Below are 19,706 nucleotides of genomic sequence, written 5' to 3'. Positions count from 1 at the left end.
CTTGGCCGAGACACCCCCAAGGGGGTGTCTCGGCCTTGGCCGAGACACCCCATGGGGGGTGTCTCGGCCATGGCCGAGACACCCCAAGGGGTGTCTCGGTTTTGGAGCCGAGACACCCCCCTAGGGGGTGTCCTCAACCAGCCCCTACCCCCCCTTTGTTTTCCTATAAATAGGCCCCTAGGGCCTCCATTCTCTTGGCCTTGGTTTTGGGAGAGAAATTTCAGATCTAGAGCTTTAGCCTTTGAGATCTGAAATTCCAGAGAGGAGCGGCGAAGCCCTGCCGGAGGAAGGAGTCGGGGTTTTCTAAGAGAGCGGCGAAGCCCTGCCGGATCGAGGAGTGAGCGAGCCTTCTGCAGCAAAGGAGTCTTCTTCTTCATTCCCCCTTCTTTTCCCTTAGTGTTGCCCTTAGCGGTGATACAAAGGAGAGCTAGTGCCTCGTTTTAGCCGAGACATAAGCTTTACACCTCTGAGATCTCACGCAGATCGACGGGGTTCAGAGTTTCTAAATCCCTTCGCGGATAGACGAAACTCTGCCTGATTTTCTCGGACCAGATCTGAGTGCCCCGGTGGTCCACGGATATCGAAAATAATAGTAAACAACAAGATAGATACTTTTCAGGGGATAAAAGAGAGAGAGGGACTTTTCAGGGGATTTGAGGGAAAAGTTAAAAGTTCTGGGGGTTGCTTGAGATGTTATGGGGGCTTTAGTGGGGGGGAAAAACGAAGTTCAGAGGCTTTCACGGAAACACCCTAAAGTTTTTGGGGGCTTTGTGAAATTTAACCATAAATATTCTGAGCTAAGTTCAGGGGAATGGAAACGCCCTAAATTTTAGGGGGTTTTGTCATTTGTGAAATTTAACCATAAGTATCCCAAACAAAGAAATTGTAAGTGTGAAATCATATGATCCCCTCTAACTAGAAGGCTGGGACCAAGATTCATTATTACTATGGTGATTATTACACACGGAAAGAAAAAGAGAAATATTATAGAGAATCTAATGGTTGAGCTTTTGAATGAATTCTCGTAATAGAGGTCCCATGCCAAATGGATAGAGGTCAAGGACTGAAGTTGAGTAGGCAGCTAACTATGAGATTAAGTGCTAATGATAAACAAAATTCTAATCAAAGGTACCACATATATGATAATATTGCACGACGTCTCCTTAACTAGAGAGAATAGCGCGGTATAATTCATTTAGCTGACCCCAGAAGGAGATTCGATAAAGCATGAGGTCCTGATAATTGTGATTATGGTCCGTGCATGGGTACAATTGTTTATGTTTGTGTGCGTGAGACTGATTTAGGTAAAACTTTTACCTGGCCAACAGAACCGAACCGATATATGACATTTTCTCCTGTATCATCAGAACTTGGAGATGACCAATAGGAATCAAAAGCAACTCCACTAACCTGGCGATAAACTAATTAATATTAGCAGAGAAGTGATGCAAAATATATCTCCAGATTTTACCCAAGAATTAATATCTTCAGATTACCCAAGAATTATGCCCCTCGCCCCATGCTACTATTTTCCGGTCCTCCATGCTCCAGACTTGAACTAAATCATCTTCACCACCAGTCAGTATGTACTTCCCATCAGAACTGAAATAGTAAAAAAGTCAGGCCAAAAATACCGTATATTAGACTTTAGTCCCATGGATTTAATATGTAACCAATTCATGCTTGACAAAATTGACATGCAGCTATAAAAGAGAATGAACCGAAATAAATTTTAAAGAATTACGGATAGAAACAACAATGGGAGAAACTACACGTGTAAGGTCCATTTGGATATAAGGTCTTAAGGTCACACTTTTTTTTGTTTAGTACATCTCTGGTATTTCAAAATGCAAAATGAAAGTTCTAGCTCGGATAAGGAAATTGGATGTCACGTCATTGTGATAAGGTCATTAACTCGTAAAGTTGCTATTTTACCTGCCAAACGGACTTCCTAGATTTGAAATGTAGATTTCTCAAAGAATTAGTATATTTCATGATGTCCATGGTTGTCTAAACATGCCAAAGTATACACATTACAAAATTCATCTTAATGTATTCTATTTATTAAAAGATACTATCTCGAGGATATTAAATCAAAAAGTGCATTTGTCCGAAGTTGTTACATTATAGAGTGTGATAGCTGTAAAAGTGCGTATAAATACCTTCTACATGGGTGCACATGAAAAATTAAGTTGGTCGCTCCTTCATGGATAACACGCAAAACATATGGCGACATATAAGAAAATGACTATTTTACCCATCACAAGTTAGAAACAGCGCATATGGTTGCCATTTGTTTCCTAGGTCTTGATTGTGTGTATGTGTTTGTGTGTGAGCACATGTGCATGCATCTAGGGGGAGTGAACACACATGCATCTAGCAGGATGGTAATGCGCTGAAGGGGTATAGGGGCTATTTTCCAGCAGGAGGTTGTTACAAGGAGAAACTTAAAACTCATATATCATCCAATATGGCTATGGCAATTCACTCTTGATTTTTATTCTACTGTCCTTCAAGGCCTCATAGGTTCTTTCGCATTAAAATGCATCTCTCATGATGGAAGGAGAAATATGGAGCTTTTGCATCATATAAAAATAAAACAGGAAAATACTGAAAGGAAGGGAACTGCCACAGAACAGTTGACACATCATAAAATAATAGTCAAGATTATAAGAGCTTGAAAGTTGCAGTTAAACTTTAACAGTAACCAGAGAGTATTTAGAATCCAAGCTGAGTGCGTGCCGAATAAGCCTAACTAGACATGCAAGTGGTCAAATAATATAAAGATTACACGTTTGATGTCATTACCTCCAAGCACAACAGAGTAAAGCACCATAGTAACTTTTCCCACCACATACTAGTTGCTCCTTCGAGTAGTCAAACACTCTTAAATAACCTGAAAAGGGCAGCTCATTCAATAAATGTGAAACAGGTGACACTGTGAGTAAACACAAGGACATTTTTTCCCCCTCTTAAGAAAGATTTATATTTCAGATGAATAATTACCATCTCTACCAACAGTCGCCAAATATGTCCCATCCATCGAAAAAGAAATGTTGTTGATTGTACCCTGGCAAACATGCCACCTAGCAATAGGATTGCTCTGCACATATTTTAAAAGACAACCTTAAGGGATTTTATGATATTAAGATACACATGTATAAATGAGCATGGTAGAATAATTCAATAGATGAACAAACAAAAGCCAATATTTGGCTAACAATAATAATAGGTAACCCCGTAATGACTATATCAGGCGCATCATAGCACCATTAGCTCACCTCTAATACAGCAGTCACTTAAGTGTACAGACATAAACTCAGTACTTCAATACAAAACTAGATGACCATTTAAAATCAGTACAGTAAATTATGAGGGTTTCACCGCAGTATTAAGCTAAATTGGGAGCAACAGCTGATAATTATCAAAGTACACGGTTAAGATGAATAATGCATAAAAAAGCCACAGATGTACAAAAAAGACCATAAATAGCTTGATACTGAACTCAGGTTAGCTACCATTTGCAGTACTTAAGTAAATCACTTATACTATCCAAGCTACTCCTTTGGTTGTTGATATTGGAGTCCCTCAACTACATCATAGTCAACAAGAGTTAGGACCCATGCCAACACATCCGTGTACATAAAACGTATCACATAGGATATTTTAACCCAATAAAGGATTGTATGGGTTTCAAAATGTTTTGATCATTAAACCATTGTTCTAAAAACCCTCAAAGATATGCTAAAGCCCAGCCTTGGCTAAAACAAACCAGTGGTCACTTGGTTTTGGCCAAAAGCTATAGTAAAAACACCTAACACACTTTAAAGACTCGAAGTCTTATACTGACCTTTAACCTGCTTTCTAAAGTGCAAAAGTGGGATAAAAAATGCAGGTCCACCCACCATGCATTTATTTTGCCTAATTAAACTCAATTAAAACCAGTTTTGGTTTCATAAAGGTGTATTTTCCATGTTGCTGTTTTTTCTATGATCTTACGACAACCACGTTAAATAGGAAAGGATCTTCTGAAGTAAAAACCTTCAAATACTAAAAATCAATTCTTAATTATTTAATTGTTTTATTGTGGAATTCTCTCATACCATTTTGCCAAATTTCTGAATTCATTATAATTTGTTCTCCTCTTGATTTTTGTATTGATATTTAATGTTATCTTCACTCTTTAAAGTTGAAAATTGATGACTCTTTTCCTACCTAAGAATGTTAAAGTGAATATGTTGTATTTAACTAACCGAAGTCAGTAGAAACAATATTGTAGATTTATTATGATGAACTTTATTTCTTTATTTAAAAAAAAATCAATTTCATGATACTACGCTTCTTTTCTTTAGTATTCTATGTTCCGTTATATATCTACATCTCCTTGATCTTTGTAGTTTCATTTTTTTGTTCTTGTATAGTATGTAATTTATTGTTTAAATAACTAAAACTTAATAAGCATATTCTGTCACCACTTTCTAGAATTCTCTTCTTTGACATTGATGAGTTATAATTATGTCTTTGAGATATTATGTTTCTTATCGCCTATAAATGTGAACCATCGAAAGCTATATCTTTCTATTTTAGACCTTTTACTCAATTTTTTCTCTATTTCTATTGTTTCTTTTTTTTAATACCTAGCTTAAACCTTTTTGGATGTATTTTACCACTAAAGACCCTAGAGCCTAAGCCATAACTTGCTGCTAAATTGTAAAGGTCTTAAGTCTTAGATAATTGTCCAGAGCAATTAAACAGCCAGAAGATAAGGCAATAGATTGGCATCACTGATTCATCATGATTTCCAAAATTAAACTTTATGCAGCCATGACTTTTGGTCAAGAGATATGATCGATGTGATCTATCGAAAGAAGATCTTCAAAAGATGCAGAAGACAGCCATCACCATTGTTTGGTTGATCAACAAGTCATTGCGCAAAATTCAATCATTTCAGTGATGCTTTTAGCCTCCAAAGTTCCCTTGCATAGATTTATATTTTAATTTTAACACTTTCCTTTTAGGTTTGATCTACTATATTACGACTCTTTCTCGGCATGTTTGTATAAAGACCTTTATAACTTTTTGTAGGTAACTTTGACACTTATTAAATTACTATTGGGACTTTCCTTTTTCCTCTTTAAATGGATTTCAGAGATTATATATTTAGATTTCTTCTAGTGGTGCCAAAATGAGATCTAGCATGTAATATTGCTTCTCAGTTGCATTAACTATCCTTTCAATCAGTTCAGGTAGTCACGAAAGAGAGAAAATGATTTTAATGATGAGGAAAAATGACAAGTTATAGTGGAAAGTAAGGTTTGATGGTAAAGTAGAGAGTTTTGATGAATATCGACCAGAGGTTGATATTCCAACTCCCAACAGCAGTGTTGACACAATTATTGCAAGGTAGATTTTCTTCCTACAGATTACCAACATATATTCTTTGGTCAGTATAAGATTAAGAATAGACAGCAGAAAACTCAGAGTATACATATTCTTCAGTTAGTTTGAGAATTGTCAGCCGCTGAGATGTAGAATGGCATGATACCTTACTTGACCGTGCATGTGCAACACTGAACTGAGTGTTATCCTTGACAACAGGAAACGAACAATCTACAGTTCCATCCTTACTCTGCAAAATAAGTAGACACTAATTTAAATAAATTAAAACTTATGTGGCGACAGAATGATGAGTGTTTGTATATCCTGGCGGCTTCCAGACCCACTTTTTCATACACATATATATTTCCATCAGCGTGTGCCACAATAAAAGCGCCATCACCTTCTGGCACCCAAGCAACACAAGTGCAACGGCTGCAAAGAACAGAAAGCCTTCTAACTATCTGAAGAATATGAAGTTTGAAATAAGGATTTAATATGAATCTTGCATAAAAATAAGGACAGAATAACAGAAGAGACCATCAGGCTTGCAGTACTAACTTAGCTGTTAAAGATAAAGGAGATCTGATTGAGATCTTAATACGAAAATCTTGTAACAGATAAGAAAAACAATAGGAAACATGAAACACTTGAAGCTTCAGAAATAATTGACTCTACATTCTCTTCGTAGTCACAAAAATTTATAGAGATTGTGACATGGCCTCAAGGTAATATACTAATATGTCTGCTTTAAGAATGCCCAATCTGATTTCATGAAATCCTGCGCTATCATCTACCACATTCTTCTCACAAAAAAACAGTAATATCTTGTATTCGAATGAGGCATAGCACATTTTCACTTGTGATTCATTTACAGGTTACAAACAATACATATGAGATCATTTATCCAACTAATAGATACACTATTTTGCACAAGACGGATGACCATGCAAGGAATAGACAGACGTAGCTTTCAACTCCAAACTAGCACATGAAGAGAAAGTACCATGCAGAAAAAGGACAATTGAGATACTATTGATTATTTTTAGTATTGCATAAATTCATAAAGGATGTTATTTATTATGTATTCTCGAGGATAGAGAGATAAGTTTCATATTGATTGCTCTTGCATATTACCATCAGTAGAAATCAAATGATCAAAAATACCTGTTATTGACTGTGCCTTCTTTGTTATAATGCTGAGCACCCACGAGTTTCTTCCCAATGTCCTGCAATTGTTGTCTTAATGATACCGAGTAGACTAAAGCACCATGCAAGTAAACCACAGATACTCCAATTAGTATGGTGTCATATAACTAAAAAAGGGGCATTATCCAACAAAGTACCCACACTTACCATCACCAGAATGCAACCCAATGAGCAAATCATGTCCATCCTTGGCCTCAGCATCAAATGCATGACAAACAGGGTTTGAATGGCTAAAATGAATTGCCTTTATAGGGTCCTATGTAACATTGCAAATCAGGCCCTGAGCTCTAAGAGAACTTAACATGATCAAATATCAGAAGTCAAAACAAGTAAAGAAATGAAACCTTGTCTTGTGAATTCAGGTCACTGATGAAAAGAGTATCCCCAGTATTAAAAATTAAATAAGTCCCTTTGCCATCAAAATTGGAGATTATACTAGAGGCACTTGATCCAGTAGAACCTCCAAATGACCCTCCAACCCTACTACTACCAGAGACCACCTTGCTTGATCCATTTCCACCAACAAAACTCAGGGCACGGCTTCCGTTACTGGCTCCGAGAAACCGAGCTGCAGCTGACCGTACTCCGCTACTGGAGCTCGGTGTGGTGGGTGTTGTTGGCCGTTGAGTTGCCGGTTTCTCTTTCAAATATGCGACCGTCAGCTGAAGACAACAAAAAACTGGTGTCTTTTAGAAACTGCATCTGCTTGTTTTTAGCTGAATTTATTATATGTCTTCAGTTTCCACCCAATTCAGGCTGAAAACCTGAAATATAGGTCTTTCAAGAACGAAAAGAGAAAAGTAACAAAAGGCAAAATAGCAGAAAGAAGATGTGAAAATGGCAAATTGGAAGTTGCAAAAAGAAAATAAATGGATGAAATCATAAAATGCATTGTTACACCTTATGCTTCATGGAGAAGGAAATCAGACTCGATTCAGAGTAATAGATAAAAAAAAGACTACTTATGTTAAAGTTCATTATAAACTTTCAGATGGTTCAGCATATTTGAAGACGAATATAAAAATTTGTGTAAAAAGCAGCAAAAATACTCATATTGGTAGAACGTCATAAGAAAATACAATTTCTAATAAACTTAAGAATAAACAAAATACAGTTGCATCCAACTTGAAAAAAGTAGGACCCCATGTTCCTAATTGGAAGTCAAGAAAATTAATAATGTACTTATGGGTCTCAGGAACTTAAAGCTAAAGTTCAGGTTTTCAATCAGTCAATGAGAACATAGTAGAAACAAACAGAAAATGCAGGAAAATCCAGAAACATGACTGGTAGAAATTTATGCTGTGTTGGCAAACCATAGCTATAAGCTGAATACGATGAAGTAGGTTGGGACGATTGGTAATGAGTTCAGCTGAATTTTAAGAAAACATCGTATGCTACATTGGTGGAGAATCTAGTTAGTGATAGCTTTTATTAAATGTGAACATCACGAAGTAGGTGGTATTATGATCAGTAATAGGTTGACTGATTTTTGAGATTACAGCTAACTCAAGCTCGAGTTTAATCTTTCTAATCAAATGCTTAGAATTCAGGGTTGTAAACAGAGTGGTCTTAAGTGTATAGAAGTATGACCATATTTATCTTTGTTTTTCCCCCTGCAGATAAGGATAAAAGTTCAAATATTGAACTTGATATCAGACTTAAAAAAGGACCCAGTATAATTGGTTTTAAGTTTTATTCAGATACTGCTATTAAGTCCAATGTTCTATATTCCGATGCTATGGATGTACTTTACTTAGTTAACCGTTATTCATCCATTTCCAGTTTTTTATTTCATAAAAATGTGTTGTCTATATTCGTATCTACTCTTTAAATAGATAGAAGAAATCCATATGTAGAAATGCCGTGATAAACTAAGAATCAAATTTCTAGATTTGCTACTCCCATGTTAAAACCTCATAAAGTATAGAACAATAGAAAAAGAAAATCTAAAATGCATAGTTTAATTTTCTGAGTTTTACGCCACATGAACAAGTAACTCACACACAATGAAAACAAATTAGACAAAATTAGCAAATGTATTCATGTTAGCGTCAAAAAATTTGATCAAGTTTTATGCCTCTTGAGTGTTTCCGTTTGAAATAATTAGAACATAAAAGAAGCAAAGAGACATAAGAAGAAGAAATAATTTAGAAAAACAAATTATTTCTTTTTCTTATGTTTTCCATGCTTCTTTTATTTTCTAATTATTTCAATTGGTAACAGTAACACTCAAGAGGCATAAAACTTGGTCAAATTTTTTGATGCTAACATGAATGCATCTGTTAATTGGTGACAGAGTCATAAAACTTGGTCAAATATAATGAAGAAGCAGTGTATTTGTTCATTTGGTGCAATCGGTGACTGAGTCCAATCACAGGAACATGACACCCATGACCAGCCCTCAATGGCCACTAAAATTTGATATAAGAGGATTTGGGTTGACATCCAGCTAAAAGACCTTCGCATATCTGAGTTATTTAACAAAAACTAAGTTTCACAATGAAAAAATAGAATGATAAAAAATTCCATATCAAATTACTATTGGCAAAATAGATATACATAGAATGTGAAATTACAAAATCTTTCTGGGGCATGGAGGGCTAATTTTCACTAGTATAAAGTTTTGAGTTTGATTTTGAAAGCTTTATCCATTTCAAACTCATGTTGAACATGTTGGCTTCAGATGTAGGAATTGTGTCTCTGTCACCATTCAACCCCCAATAAAAATATTTTAGACCCCACTTCAAAATCAATTATGTCAAATAATGTTGGAGTTGGGTCCTTAATATCGTTTCCTTTCATTCTATGAAACACATTTTCCACGAGGTATACCATCTTGGAAAATGGCCACCCACGTCTAACAATCAACTGTATTATACGTTTACTTTCCTTCTCAATTATGCTAAAGTATCTAAATATTCTTTTGTCAATCAACAAACTCTTTAACTTTTTTACTGCCAAGCTTCTCTTCAGGTTTCTACTTTAAGCATTATTCATTTCCTAGCCCCATCAAATAGCATCACGTCATTGGTAACAATAATTGCTGCAGAATTAATCCTAAATACTCCGAGGAAGATCATCCATAACTAGGCAAAGAGATAAAGATTTAATATTGATACCGGTTGTAAACCTATAGTGATGAAGAATGACATGTACTTCCTTCCAATCATTCACATCATGTTAGTTACTTGATCATATATATGTTTAGTCACATCAATTTAACTGCATATATCCTTCTTCTATACATCTCCGTTATTTGTTTTACTAATCAATCACCTTCCATAGTTGATTTCCCTAGCATAAAATCAAAATAGGTTTTCAGATGCCGATTCCTGACATAGTTTCATGCATGTCTCATAAAGCTCAGCCCCATAATAGATTGAAAATCTTTGCTCATCTCCTTTATCCTTATATATAGACGTCAAACTGCTAATCCTCTGTTTAGCATTTGCTAATTATCTATATAAATAAAATCAACTACCAATGACCAAGTAAATTACAAACCCAGTAATCAAATTAAGATCTCATCGTCTGCTTTATTCGCATTTCGGCCATCTTAGGTTCCATTTTAATGAAATAACAGCACAAATCACTGAAACCAATATCAAATGAAAAGGAAACTACAGAACAGCTAAATCAGAAAAAAGTTTGGTCACGGATTCCCTTACTAAATCACTATGAAACTAACCAATTGAGGGATTGGCCCAAGTTACATCATTTTCATGCCCAAAATTCAAGCATTTTCACTAGCGGCACAATTACAAGGTAAAGCATACTGAGATCAATCTAAACCCTAGAAATTCGAAAACCCTAACCCTAATTCTTAGGCCCAAGTGAAAGAGATCGACCTGAGACACGGCCTTGCCATGAGAGTAATGGAGAAGGCCAGCAGGGTGAGTCTTCTCATACTGAAGCTTGTACCTTCCCTCTGGAGTCTTGAAGTAGGTCTTCAAGCTCGGCGATTGGGAGTTCATGGAGGATGATGGCGGCAGGGACATGATCGGTATTTCGCGATTCTCAAAGGGGTAGAAAGGGTACTGCGGCGATTCTCAAACGATTTCTGGCGATCGCCGGAGATTTTCGATGGGAATTAGGGTTTTTGACATTTGAATTGGGAATTGCGATGAGAGAGAGAGAGAGCGAGGAGGAGAAGAGAGAGAGAGAGAGAAGAGAGAGGAAGTGAAGAATGACGCCGAGACCTTCGAAAAAGATTTTAGGAGGAGAACTGTTTCTGCTTTTTTGCATATACCGCCTTGTCAAATTGACATATTTTATTTGTGATGAAGATCCACTGAGAAATTCACAGGCACAGCCCATAAACTTTCTTCATATTTTTTTTTAAATGGGTCTTTTTAGTACTAGTCCTTTACATCTTTTATATTTAGAAACTAGGGCCCCAGATAATTAAAATTATTAGTAAGTCCCATAATTTTTAAGATATTATGATTTGGTCCAGGCAATCATTGGAATTACTAGAGAAATTAGTTCCTTCAATCATCGGAATTTCTATGAGGTCCTAGTTCCTCGTAAGGTGTTTCTTACTTATCTCTCTAATTGCTAATTATACTACTGATTTGCGGAACTAATTTCAAAATTATTTCAGACCAGGGAGACCTAATAGCAATATTAATAATTTGAGGGGCTAGTTCAAATAACTTAAGACTAAAAGCAGCCTCATTGATAGCAGGGACTAAGTCAAAATATGAAAAATATAAGGGAATAATATTTGACTTTTTAAATTCAGATTTACATGAGTTGATCTACTCTACACGGCGAGAACACTTAAGGACCAATTTTTTTTATTCAACTTTTAATTTAAAAGTATAACTTTTGATTATAGCCTTTCTTTTTCGTTTTTCTTCTTATCTAGATTTAACTATATCTTTTCGATTAGATTTTCAAGTTTCAAAGGTGATAAGCTGGACTAACGCAATTTAGGAAATTGTCTAGCTTGAGAGAATATCCTTGACAAAAATCCATTGGACACTAATTATTAATTTAATGTAAAGCTGAAAATTTTTGTTTTAAAAATCAGGCTCATATGCTTTGAGCTTATATTAAACCTTTTCTTAAGGCTAAATAGTAGTTAGATGCCCTATAGTTTCACCAACCTTACACTTAAGCGATTTTTGTTTTAAAACCGAGCAAATGAATACCCCATAATATTTAAATATTATAGATAAATGTCTTAAAGTTTTAAAATGTTGCACTTTGGTCCCCTCTTATTTACTTAATGTTGCATGTTGATGCCATATTGTTTACCTAATATTGTATATAAATACTTTCATTTTGTAAATAACTTTACTTTAATACCCTAAAGTTTCTAAAAGCTATACTTTAATACCATGTGTTATATGATAATCTTGGGTACGTAGAGAAATATTAACACCATCCGGATTTTTTTAACTTCAGGGCATTAATCTGCCGCATTTAATTACTGTGAGGTATTTATTTGCTCTGTTTTAAAATTGGGATCAGTTAGATGCAATGTTGGTGAAACTATAGGACATTTAAGTGCAATTTAGCCTCTTTTTATTATCAATCTTTCATTCTTATCGTAAGAGTCAACGTTGATTTTATTCCATTGAAGGGAACTAACAACTTCATCTAAAATTTCAATTTCTTGGATTACTCATTATGTTCAACCACCAAATCATTTACGAGGTTGATCAATGAACTACTATTAGCAGTTGTTTGGCTCGTGGATTGCATCCTGATGCATGTAAGAGATTTTGAAAAATCTATATTCAAAATCTTATTTGTTTGCAATAAACATTAAAGAGGATTTGCTTGAAGGATAAATTCCAACAAAAGTTTGTTTGGTTGCACATGAATTTTGTTGACGATGTGTTACTAAAATCACAAATCTAGTTGAAATCGGCAAAAATTTAGGGAGCTATATTTGATAAGTCTATCCTAGATGCCAACCCCAAATCCATACTATAAAAATGCCAAACAAACGCGTATTTACTTAAAAAAAATAAAAAACCATGATTTTTAACTTGCGGATCCCATTTTCGAAATGCAAGATTTCTAAGTTTATGGAAACAAACAACCCCTTACAGTATCAAAGATGCAATTTCCAAAGGTAAAACTTTAAAATTTTGAATTTCTATATTGAAAATTATTGCAATGACATTACCACAGGGCTTAAACGTAAAAGTAAACATGTTTAAACATGTCCAGGTAAAACATTCCCAGGTCTAAAACCGAAGTTGAGTGAGTGGGTTCAAATTAGCTTTTCTAAAGGGTTTAAAGTTGACAAAAGGCATGCTTTTAAAGGAAAAACTTAAGTGGGCGGGTCTCATCCGTGAATTTGTAGTTTGTCCCTCAATCTTCATTCGACGCGGCCACACATAATTGGTCTTCTATAATATATATTTTTTTAAAAGGCAGGTAGGGTAAACTAACCAGCCAAGTCCTCAACAACACTCTGTCTCAAAAACAAAGGAATAGAAACAGACCAAAAACAAGAGGACAAACAGTCAACCGACTTAGCTAGGGAATGAGCAACATCATTACCAGTGCGCCTTACATAAGAAACTTTAGAGCAACAAGCAATAGTCAGACCATCCAGTAATTGATCTTTTATGATATATAGTATAGGATAGTATGTAACCAAAATAGTTCCTACAGCTGGTGTATGTTTATTCGTGCACTACACAACAGCATAATTTAGGGGCTATTTGGTTTTGGTGTTTAGTGTTAGGTTAAAAAATAATCAGGTAAAAGCTACAAAATTTTGTCATATATAAGGAAACTTATGTGTAGATGGTTTCACTAATTGGATTTGAAAAGATTTTTCTTAATGAGGTGGAATTATCTTTATTTTTTAATTCCCTTTTCAAATAGTGGAGCTTTTGTCCTACCAAATTGGTAGTAGCATAGTCAACCGACTTAGCTAGGGAATGAGCAACATCATTACCAGTGCGCCTTACATAAGAAACTTTAGAGCAGTTAGTAATAGTCAGATCAGCGCAAACTTTATTTGCGATAGGAGCCAAGGAAGTAAAAGGAAAATGAGAGTCCACCAAGGAGACAACCTTTAGAGAGTCAATTTTCACCACTGAAATCCTCCAGTTCATACGCCGAACAAAGTGAATGCCTTCCAGGACAGCCAATAGCTCTGCATGATCCACAGACATAGGGCCCCTGATCCCCATAGAGTAGCAACCAATCACATGTCCATGGTGATCCCGAATAACACCTCCCAAACCAATAATATCTCATTCCAAATGAACAACAACATCTGTGTTGAGCTTCAGCAAACCAAGAGCAGGGGGATACCAAGTAGAAGGCCATTTGGAAGGGTGACAAAGTCATGAGAGAGACCTCTAACTCTATCCTCTTCCTCCACAAAACAGAGAATCTGAGTCACCAAGACCGAGGCCTCTCTACCACCACCACCACCATGAGAGCGCATATTCCTCCCCCCCCCCCCACATTTATTTTTCTTAACCACAAAGTTGTAAATTAAGCAATATATTTACAAATCTGATTGTTCTATTTACATTTGCAACTTCATTTCCATCCAACCAAACAGATCCTCTGGTGAACTGGAGAAGCATAAAAGCCATACTAAAAGCTGCGTCTTTTTCTCTCAAATTAAAAATTAAAAAAACTGTAGCTTTTGCACATAGGAATACAGTTCGTGCGGGTACACAAGTAATGTTAACACGTATACATGTACATAAGATTTATCGTACACAAAAAGAAAGGGTGTAAGGGTCCGTTTGGTTGGAGACTGAGGAGCTCGAAAGCTGCCACAGCAGTCCCATCTGTGGCAGATAAACCACATGTTTGTGAAAGCCAAAGCCAGAGAGTCCCCAGGGCAAACAGATGTGAGATGGAAAAGAAAATCACCACAAGACGTGCCTCGAAAACCATCAATCACTTCCCAAAGATCTAAGGACTCCCACACTAAACGAGCAAAGGAGCAGACAGCGAAGATATGAAAGGCGGTCTCAAAGGCAGCAGAGCAAATGCGGCAACTAGGGGGTACAGAGATCCCCTGCGAGATAAACCAGCTGAGGTGGGGAGAGCATCATAGAACAGACGCTAAAGGAACACTCTAATCTTTGGTGGGATCTTCGCATGCCATTCAAGGACCACCACTTCGCTACCCTAGAATCCGAGGTGGAAGCAGTATCAAGCATAGTGTGGCGAAGAAGTCGGTATCCACTCTTGACTGTGTAGCACCCTGTTTGCGGTGAAAGTTGATTTCTTCATTGCTATCGAATCTATTACAACTTTAGTCATTACAATAAACTCCACAGCAGTCCCATCTGTGGCAGCTTTCGGGCTCTTTCCCACCCAAAAACGAAGAAACAAACAGCCCCTAAATACAAACTTATGGCCACTAACATCATCGCGGAACGAACTGCCAGTCAACTGGCATATGATGTCAGTACAAAAAACTTAGGAGGCATAGTAAACGAGAGCAAAACACACATATTTTGAATCGCAAATTTACACACAGGACATTTTAGAAGCCATTAGAAGCTAGGTAATCTCACAAAAAAAAAAACACCTCATTCGAAATTTTTAAGACTCATGAGGTCGTGGGCTAAAAGTGAAACAAACTAAACAAATTATAAAAAAAAAAAACAGAATTAGCTTTTTGGCTGAGATGTAACAGAATTAGCCAGTCAACTAGTTGCATGATCAAAAGAGCATAAGCCCCAACTTGTGTTGCATTATATAATTCTGTGGCTCAAATTGGAAGGACGGTCCCTATCCAGCCGAGGAAAGCGTAAACTGAGCAAGATATCAATATGCCTTGGTGAACAACCCGACAAAGTTGCGCGACAAGAAATTTCCATACTCATGTGGAAAATTGAGAGCTCATGGACTCTTTTTTTTTTTATTTAATAAAAGTAACTGAAAAAATTCCATTACCACTGAGCGTCAAAAGTACATCACACAAAACCCAGGCACACCCGAGTGAAAACAACAAGGAAACAAGTCCCCTGTACGTCAAATACATAGTACTATGATGGGGAATTTTAGTATGCAGCATCCATGTGAAGACCTCGCGCTTGATGTCGAACCCAATATGCTCAATAGAGGACCCCTTTACTGCTAAATATTATGCGGTTCCTGTCCATCTATATCTATCTGGTAGATATAGGGGTGATAATTTATGACCCGACCTACTGACCCGACCCGACCCCAATGTAGGTACCTGCTACAATACATGCTGGAACAACTGTCTTCTTAACTGATCTCCCTCTGAGATGCAAGCAACCCCAATGTGAAATCCGATCCCAACGGACTAGGCCAATTACCGCCACCATTCCATCGCAGGATCGTACTCTAAACTGTAGCCGAAAATGGGCATTCGAAAAACAAATGGTTGATGTTCTCACCTTGAGAACAAAAAACAACGTCCGTTATTCTGTAAAATTCTCATCCTCTCCATCCTATCTTGAGTAAACAACCTCCATTTAGCTCCAAACCGTTAAATTAGGGATTCAAGATGATTCCACGCTAAAGAATACCATGAAACAAAGTCATCCTCATGATACAGTAAGCCATATACCTTAGCAGCTCAATAATTGAAATATCTCAAGTATGCATTAACAAGTCTCTTAACATGAACTTTCTTCCATTGCCAAGAAACGCCACCTTTAACACTTACATGCCGAGTATCAGAATGTTTTAAATAGAATTGATGAACCCAATTATCAACGGCGATTCCTTTCGACAATGCACATGCCAAATAATTTTTGCAATAGAGAATGTATTCCAGACTTCCGCATGAAATAGCCCCAGACCTCCTACATGTTTAGATTTGTAAACATGACTACATGCCACCAAAGGTAATTTATGAGAGTTACCCCTTCCTCAGTTCCTCCCCACAAATACTCCTTACAAGCTTTATCAACATTTTAAAAAACAGATTTCAGAAGCATAAATCAACTCGATCAAAAGACCTGAATGCCAAACAAGACAGATCTTGATTAGATGATTTTCCCAGCATACGATAACCTTCTAGCGGACCAACAGTTGCTCTCGTGAAGGATTTTATCCACCATCAGTTGACATTAAGCCATACTCAATCTACCAGCAGACAGGGGCATCCCAAGATATTTAGCAGGGAGTTTTCCTCATGGAGTTTCTCACCATATATATTCGAATTTTCATTGTTTGATACAGCGGCGGCTAAGTAGAAACTGAAGCTGGTCAATTACCACACCCCAAGGGCATCATGAGTAAACCGTAAACAAAGTTTTCCACGAGGTTAACAATCTCTATAAGCTTTTGACGTGTCTTATCTTCTTAATCCATTCATTCAGATTATGGAGAGGATTTGGGTACTTAGTTCACTGAACTCAAATTGCATATGATCAATAAAATAGCTTTTGCTATGGATCTTATTCTGAGGCCAGATCTTGTCCATGGACAGGTATCATTGTTTATAAAATATTTTACAAATCCTTATGGTCCCTGGCCTCCTACTTCAATGTGCTTTGATGATGATAATGATGATAAAGACTAAGAAGTTAATGATGAAAGACAGGTCCCATAAGGTTTAGAAAAATGAGGTAGGGGAAAAGCTCTTCAGTTCTCTCCTTACAAACTTGGTCATGGTCCAAATCCTGGATCAAGATTGATCCAGGCCTAGTTTTATCCTAATCGGATAGGACTTAGGAATAAACCAGAGGGAGGGTGTCCAACAAAGAACCAGTTTACTGGCCACCTTTTCGGCCTAAGGAAAATTGGCCAGTAAAGGCCCAGTTTTTGCCAAACACAATATTTCTCAAAATGAGGTCAGGATCAAACCCGGCTTCAAGTTGTTGCTAAACAGCGCCGACTCACTTAAAAGTAGTCAGCCAACCTGTATCATGCTTCTGAGGATGAATGGGCATCGGATAGACACCGTGCAAAAATATAACCCTAGAATAATAAATGTGTTAAAACAATTTCTGTCAGCCTACATGGATGCTATTACCTGCAATCAGCACATTGGCTGAAGCAATGATAATTTCAATATAAATAACCGATCCCATTTAGTGTGAACCCAATAATAACACAAGCCTTACCTGAGAAGTAAGCATAAAAGAAAAGGTATGAATATGAGCACATTCATGAAAACTAATTACAATAACAAAATCCAAGATCTAAGCTACACAATTAACCAGCATAAGGAAAAACATCAGAAAAAGAGAGTATATACTGAAGCAAATACAACAGAATCATCAACTTAAGTTAGCTCTAGTCGAAAATTCATTCCCTTATAAATGTTCAAAACTCAAACGCATCACTAACAAAAAGACATAAATAAAGCAAAAAAAAAAAAAACCCAATAACATAACAAAAACAAAATAAAAACTAAAAAAAAAATCTCAAAGTCACAAACCACGACTAAATTTTTTCCTCGCCTAGATCAAGAATGCACAAGTAAGCATTATACAAAAAGGCAAATAAAAAATAACCTCATTCTTCATTGTAACAATTTTTGTTGATACCCAAGTTTAAACAAATAAAACAGATTGGTGAAATGAAAATTTGAATTCAAAATTACAAAAACAGAGGTAAAAAAGAAATCCGCCCATACTAATTACAGTAACACATGTTGAGATAAAAACTGCATAATCAACTATATGAACTAAACATCAAGACATCAAAAAATATAGTAGAAGACAAGATAACAGAATAATCAACTGGTAACTTTATCCTTTTAATCCAAAACCATTCCCTTATGTTATAAATATCCAACATCTATCAAAAAAACATATAAATAAAGCAAAATATACTCATACATAAACTCAAAATCTCATGTCACAAACATGACCCAATCTCTTCATCTCCTATATCCTGTAAGCAAAAGTAAGCATTGTATAAAAAGGCAAAATAAGACATACTCTCATCATCATTGTCCCTAAGTAACTGTCGCCAACTCCGACATCGCCCTGTCAGCCTCATTCTCCACCGGAGGCACCGGATAATTCCTCGAGAAACAAGCATCACAAAATGTTGATGCCTCCTCTCCGAGCAATTTCCTAAGGCTCTCCAATGACAAAAACGAAAGCGAATCACACCCAATTTTCCTTCTAATCCCCTCAACATCCATCCTATTCGAAATCAGCTCCTCAGTCCTTGGCGTATCGACCCCATAATAACAAGAGCCAACAATTGGAGGACTAGCAATCCTCATATGCACCTCTTTTGCCCCTGCATTCTTTATCAACCTCACAATCTTCGACGATGTAGTCCCTCTCACAATTGAATCATCAACAACCACAACCTTTTTTCCTTCAAGAACTCCAGGTACAGGAGCAAGCTTCAATTTCACTGCAAGATCTCTCAACTCCTGTGAAGGCTGAATGAATGTCCTACTAACATAATGCGATCGAATTAGCCCCTGTTGAAAAGGAACCCCTGATTTGTTTGCATATCCAAGCGCCGCGAAAAACCCAGAATCAGGCACAGGGATCACAACATCAGCATCCTTCACAGGCGACTCCTCAGCGAGCAATTCTCCAAAAGACAGCCTAGAAGAGTAAACAGCTCGACCAAATACAATCGAATTCGGCAATGCAAAGTAAATATGCTCAAAGATGCAAGCTTTCCTTTCCCTCTTCGGCATCAAACACATTGAAGTTATTGACAAATCATTAACATCAACTTCAATCACTTCCCCAGGATTCACCTCTCGTTCATACACCGCATCAAGCAGGTCGAGCGCGCAAGTCTCCGATGCGAAAACAATCGCCCCATTCGTCCTTCTCCTACCCATCACCAACGGGCGAAACCCGCGTGGATCCCTAACAGCATAGAGCTTATCCTCAGTCAAAACCACAAGCGAGTAAGCCCCATCAACAGCCTCACAAGCTCAACCAGCCTCGCAATGAAAGGTCTCAACTTTGAATGCGCAATGAGATGCAAAATCACCTCGGTGTCCGACGTCGTGTTAAAGATCGTACCTTTATCCTCGAGGTCCGAGCGGAGAGACGAGTAGTTGACGAGGTTGCCGTTGTGGGCAATGAAAGGTCTCAACTTTGAATGCGCAATGAGATGCAAAATCACCTCGGTGTCCGACGTCGTGTTAAAGATCGTACCTTTATCCTCGAGGTCCGAGCGGAGAGACGAGTAGTTGACGAGGTTGCCGTTGTGGG

General features: G+C 37.0%; 2 protein-coding genes across 2 annotated transcripts in view; both read right to left on the bottom strand.

Annotated features, from left to right (window-relative positions):
* Nucleotides 1–10,779, bottom strand: part of LOC109825236 (probable catabolite repression protein creC) — an 11,622-nt gene extending 843 nt beyond the window's left edge. The window contains exons 1-10 of the mRNA XM_020392032.1: nt 10,434–10,779; nt 6,930–7,247; nt 6,733–6,841; nt 6,544–6,637; nt 5,724–5,811; nt 5,546–5,629; nt 3,007–3,103; nt 2,809–2,896; nt 1,497–1,602; nt 1,318–1,410 (exon numbers count right to left, since the gene is read on the bottom strand). Of these exons, the coding sequence (XP_020247621.1) occupies nt 1,318–1,410; nt 1,497–1,602; nt 2,809–2,896; nt 3,007–3,103; nt 5,546–5,629; nt 5,724–5,811; nt 6,544–6,637; nt 6,733–6,841; nt 6,930–7,247; nt 10,434–10,583 (1,227 nt within the window). The 5' untranslated portion in view covers nt 10,584–10,779. The remainder of the gene's footprint in view (nt 1–1,317; nt 1,411–1,496; nt 1,603–2,808; nt 2,897–3,006; nt 3,104–5,545; nt 5,630–5,723; nt 5,812–6,543; nt 6,638–6,732; nt 6,842–6,929; nt 7,248–10,433) is intronic.
* Nucleotides 18,330–19,706, bottom strand: part of LOC109826451 (amidophosphoribosyltransferase 2, chloroplastic-like) — a 7,067-nt gene continuing 5,690 nt past the window's right edge. Inside the window, 2 exon segments of the mRNA XM_020393482.1 lie at nt 18,330–19,422; nt 19,425–19,587. Coding sequence (XP_020249071.1) covers nt 18,470–19,422; nt 19,425–19,587 — 1,116 coding nt within the window. The 3' untranslated portion in view covers nt 18,330–18,469.

The sequence above is a fragment of the Asparagus officinalis genome, chromosome 10 (genome assembly GCF_001876935.1).
Source record: "Asparagus officinalis chromosome 10, Aspof.V1, whole genome shotgun sequence".
Lineage (NCBI taxonomy): Eukaryota > Viridiplantae > Streptophyta > Magnoliopsida > Asparagales > Asparagaceae > Asparagus > Asparagus officinalis.
The sequence above is the reverse complement of the archived record's forward strand: the minus strand, read 5'-3'. Positions and strand labels throughout refer to the sequence as shown.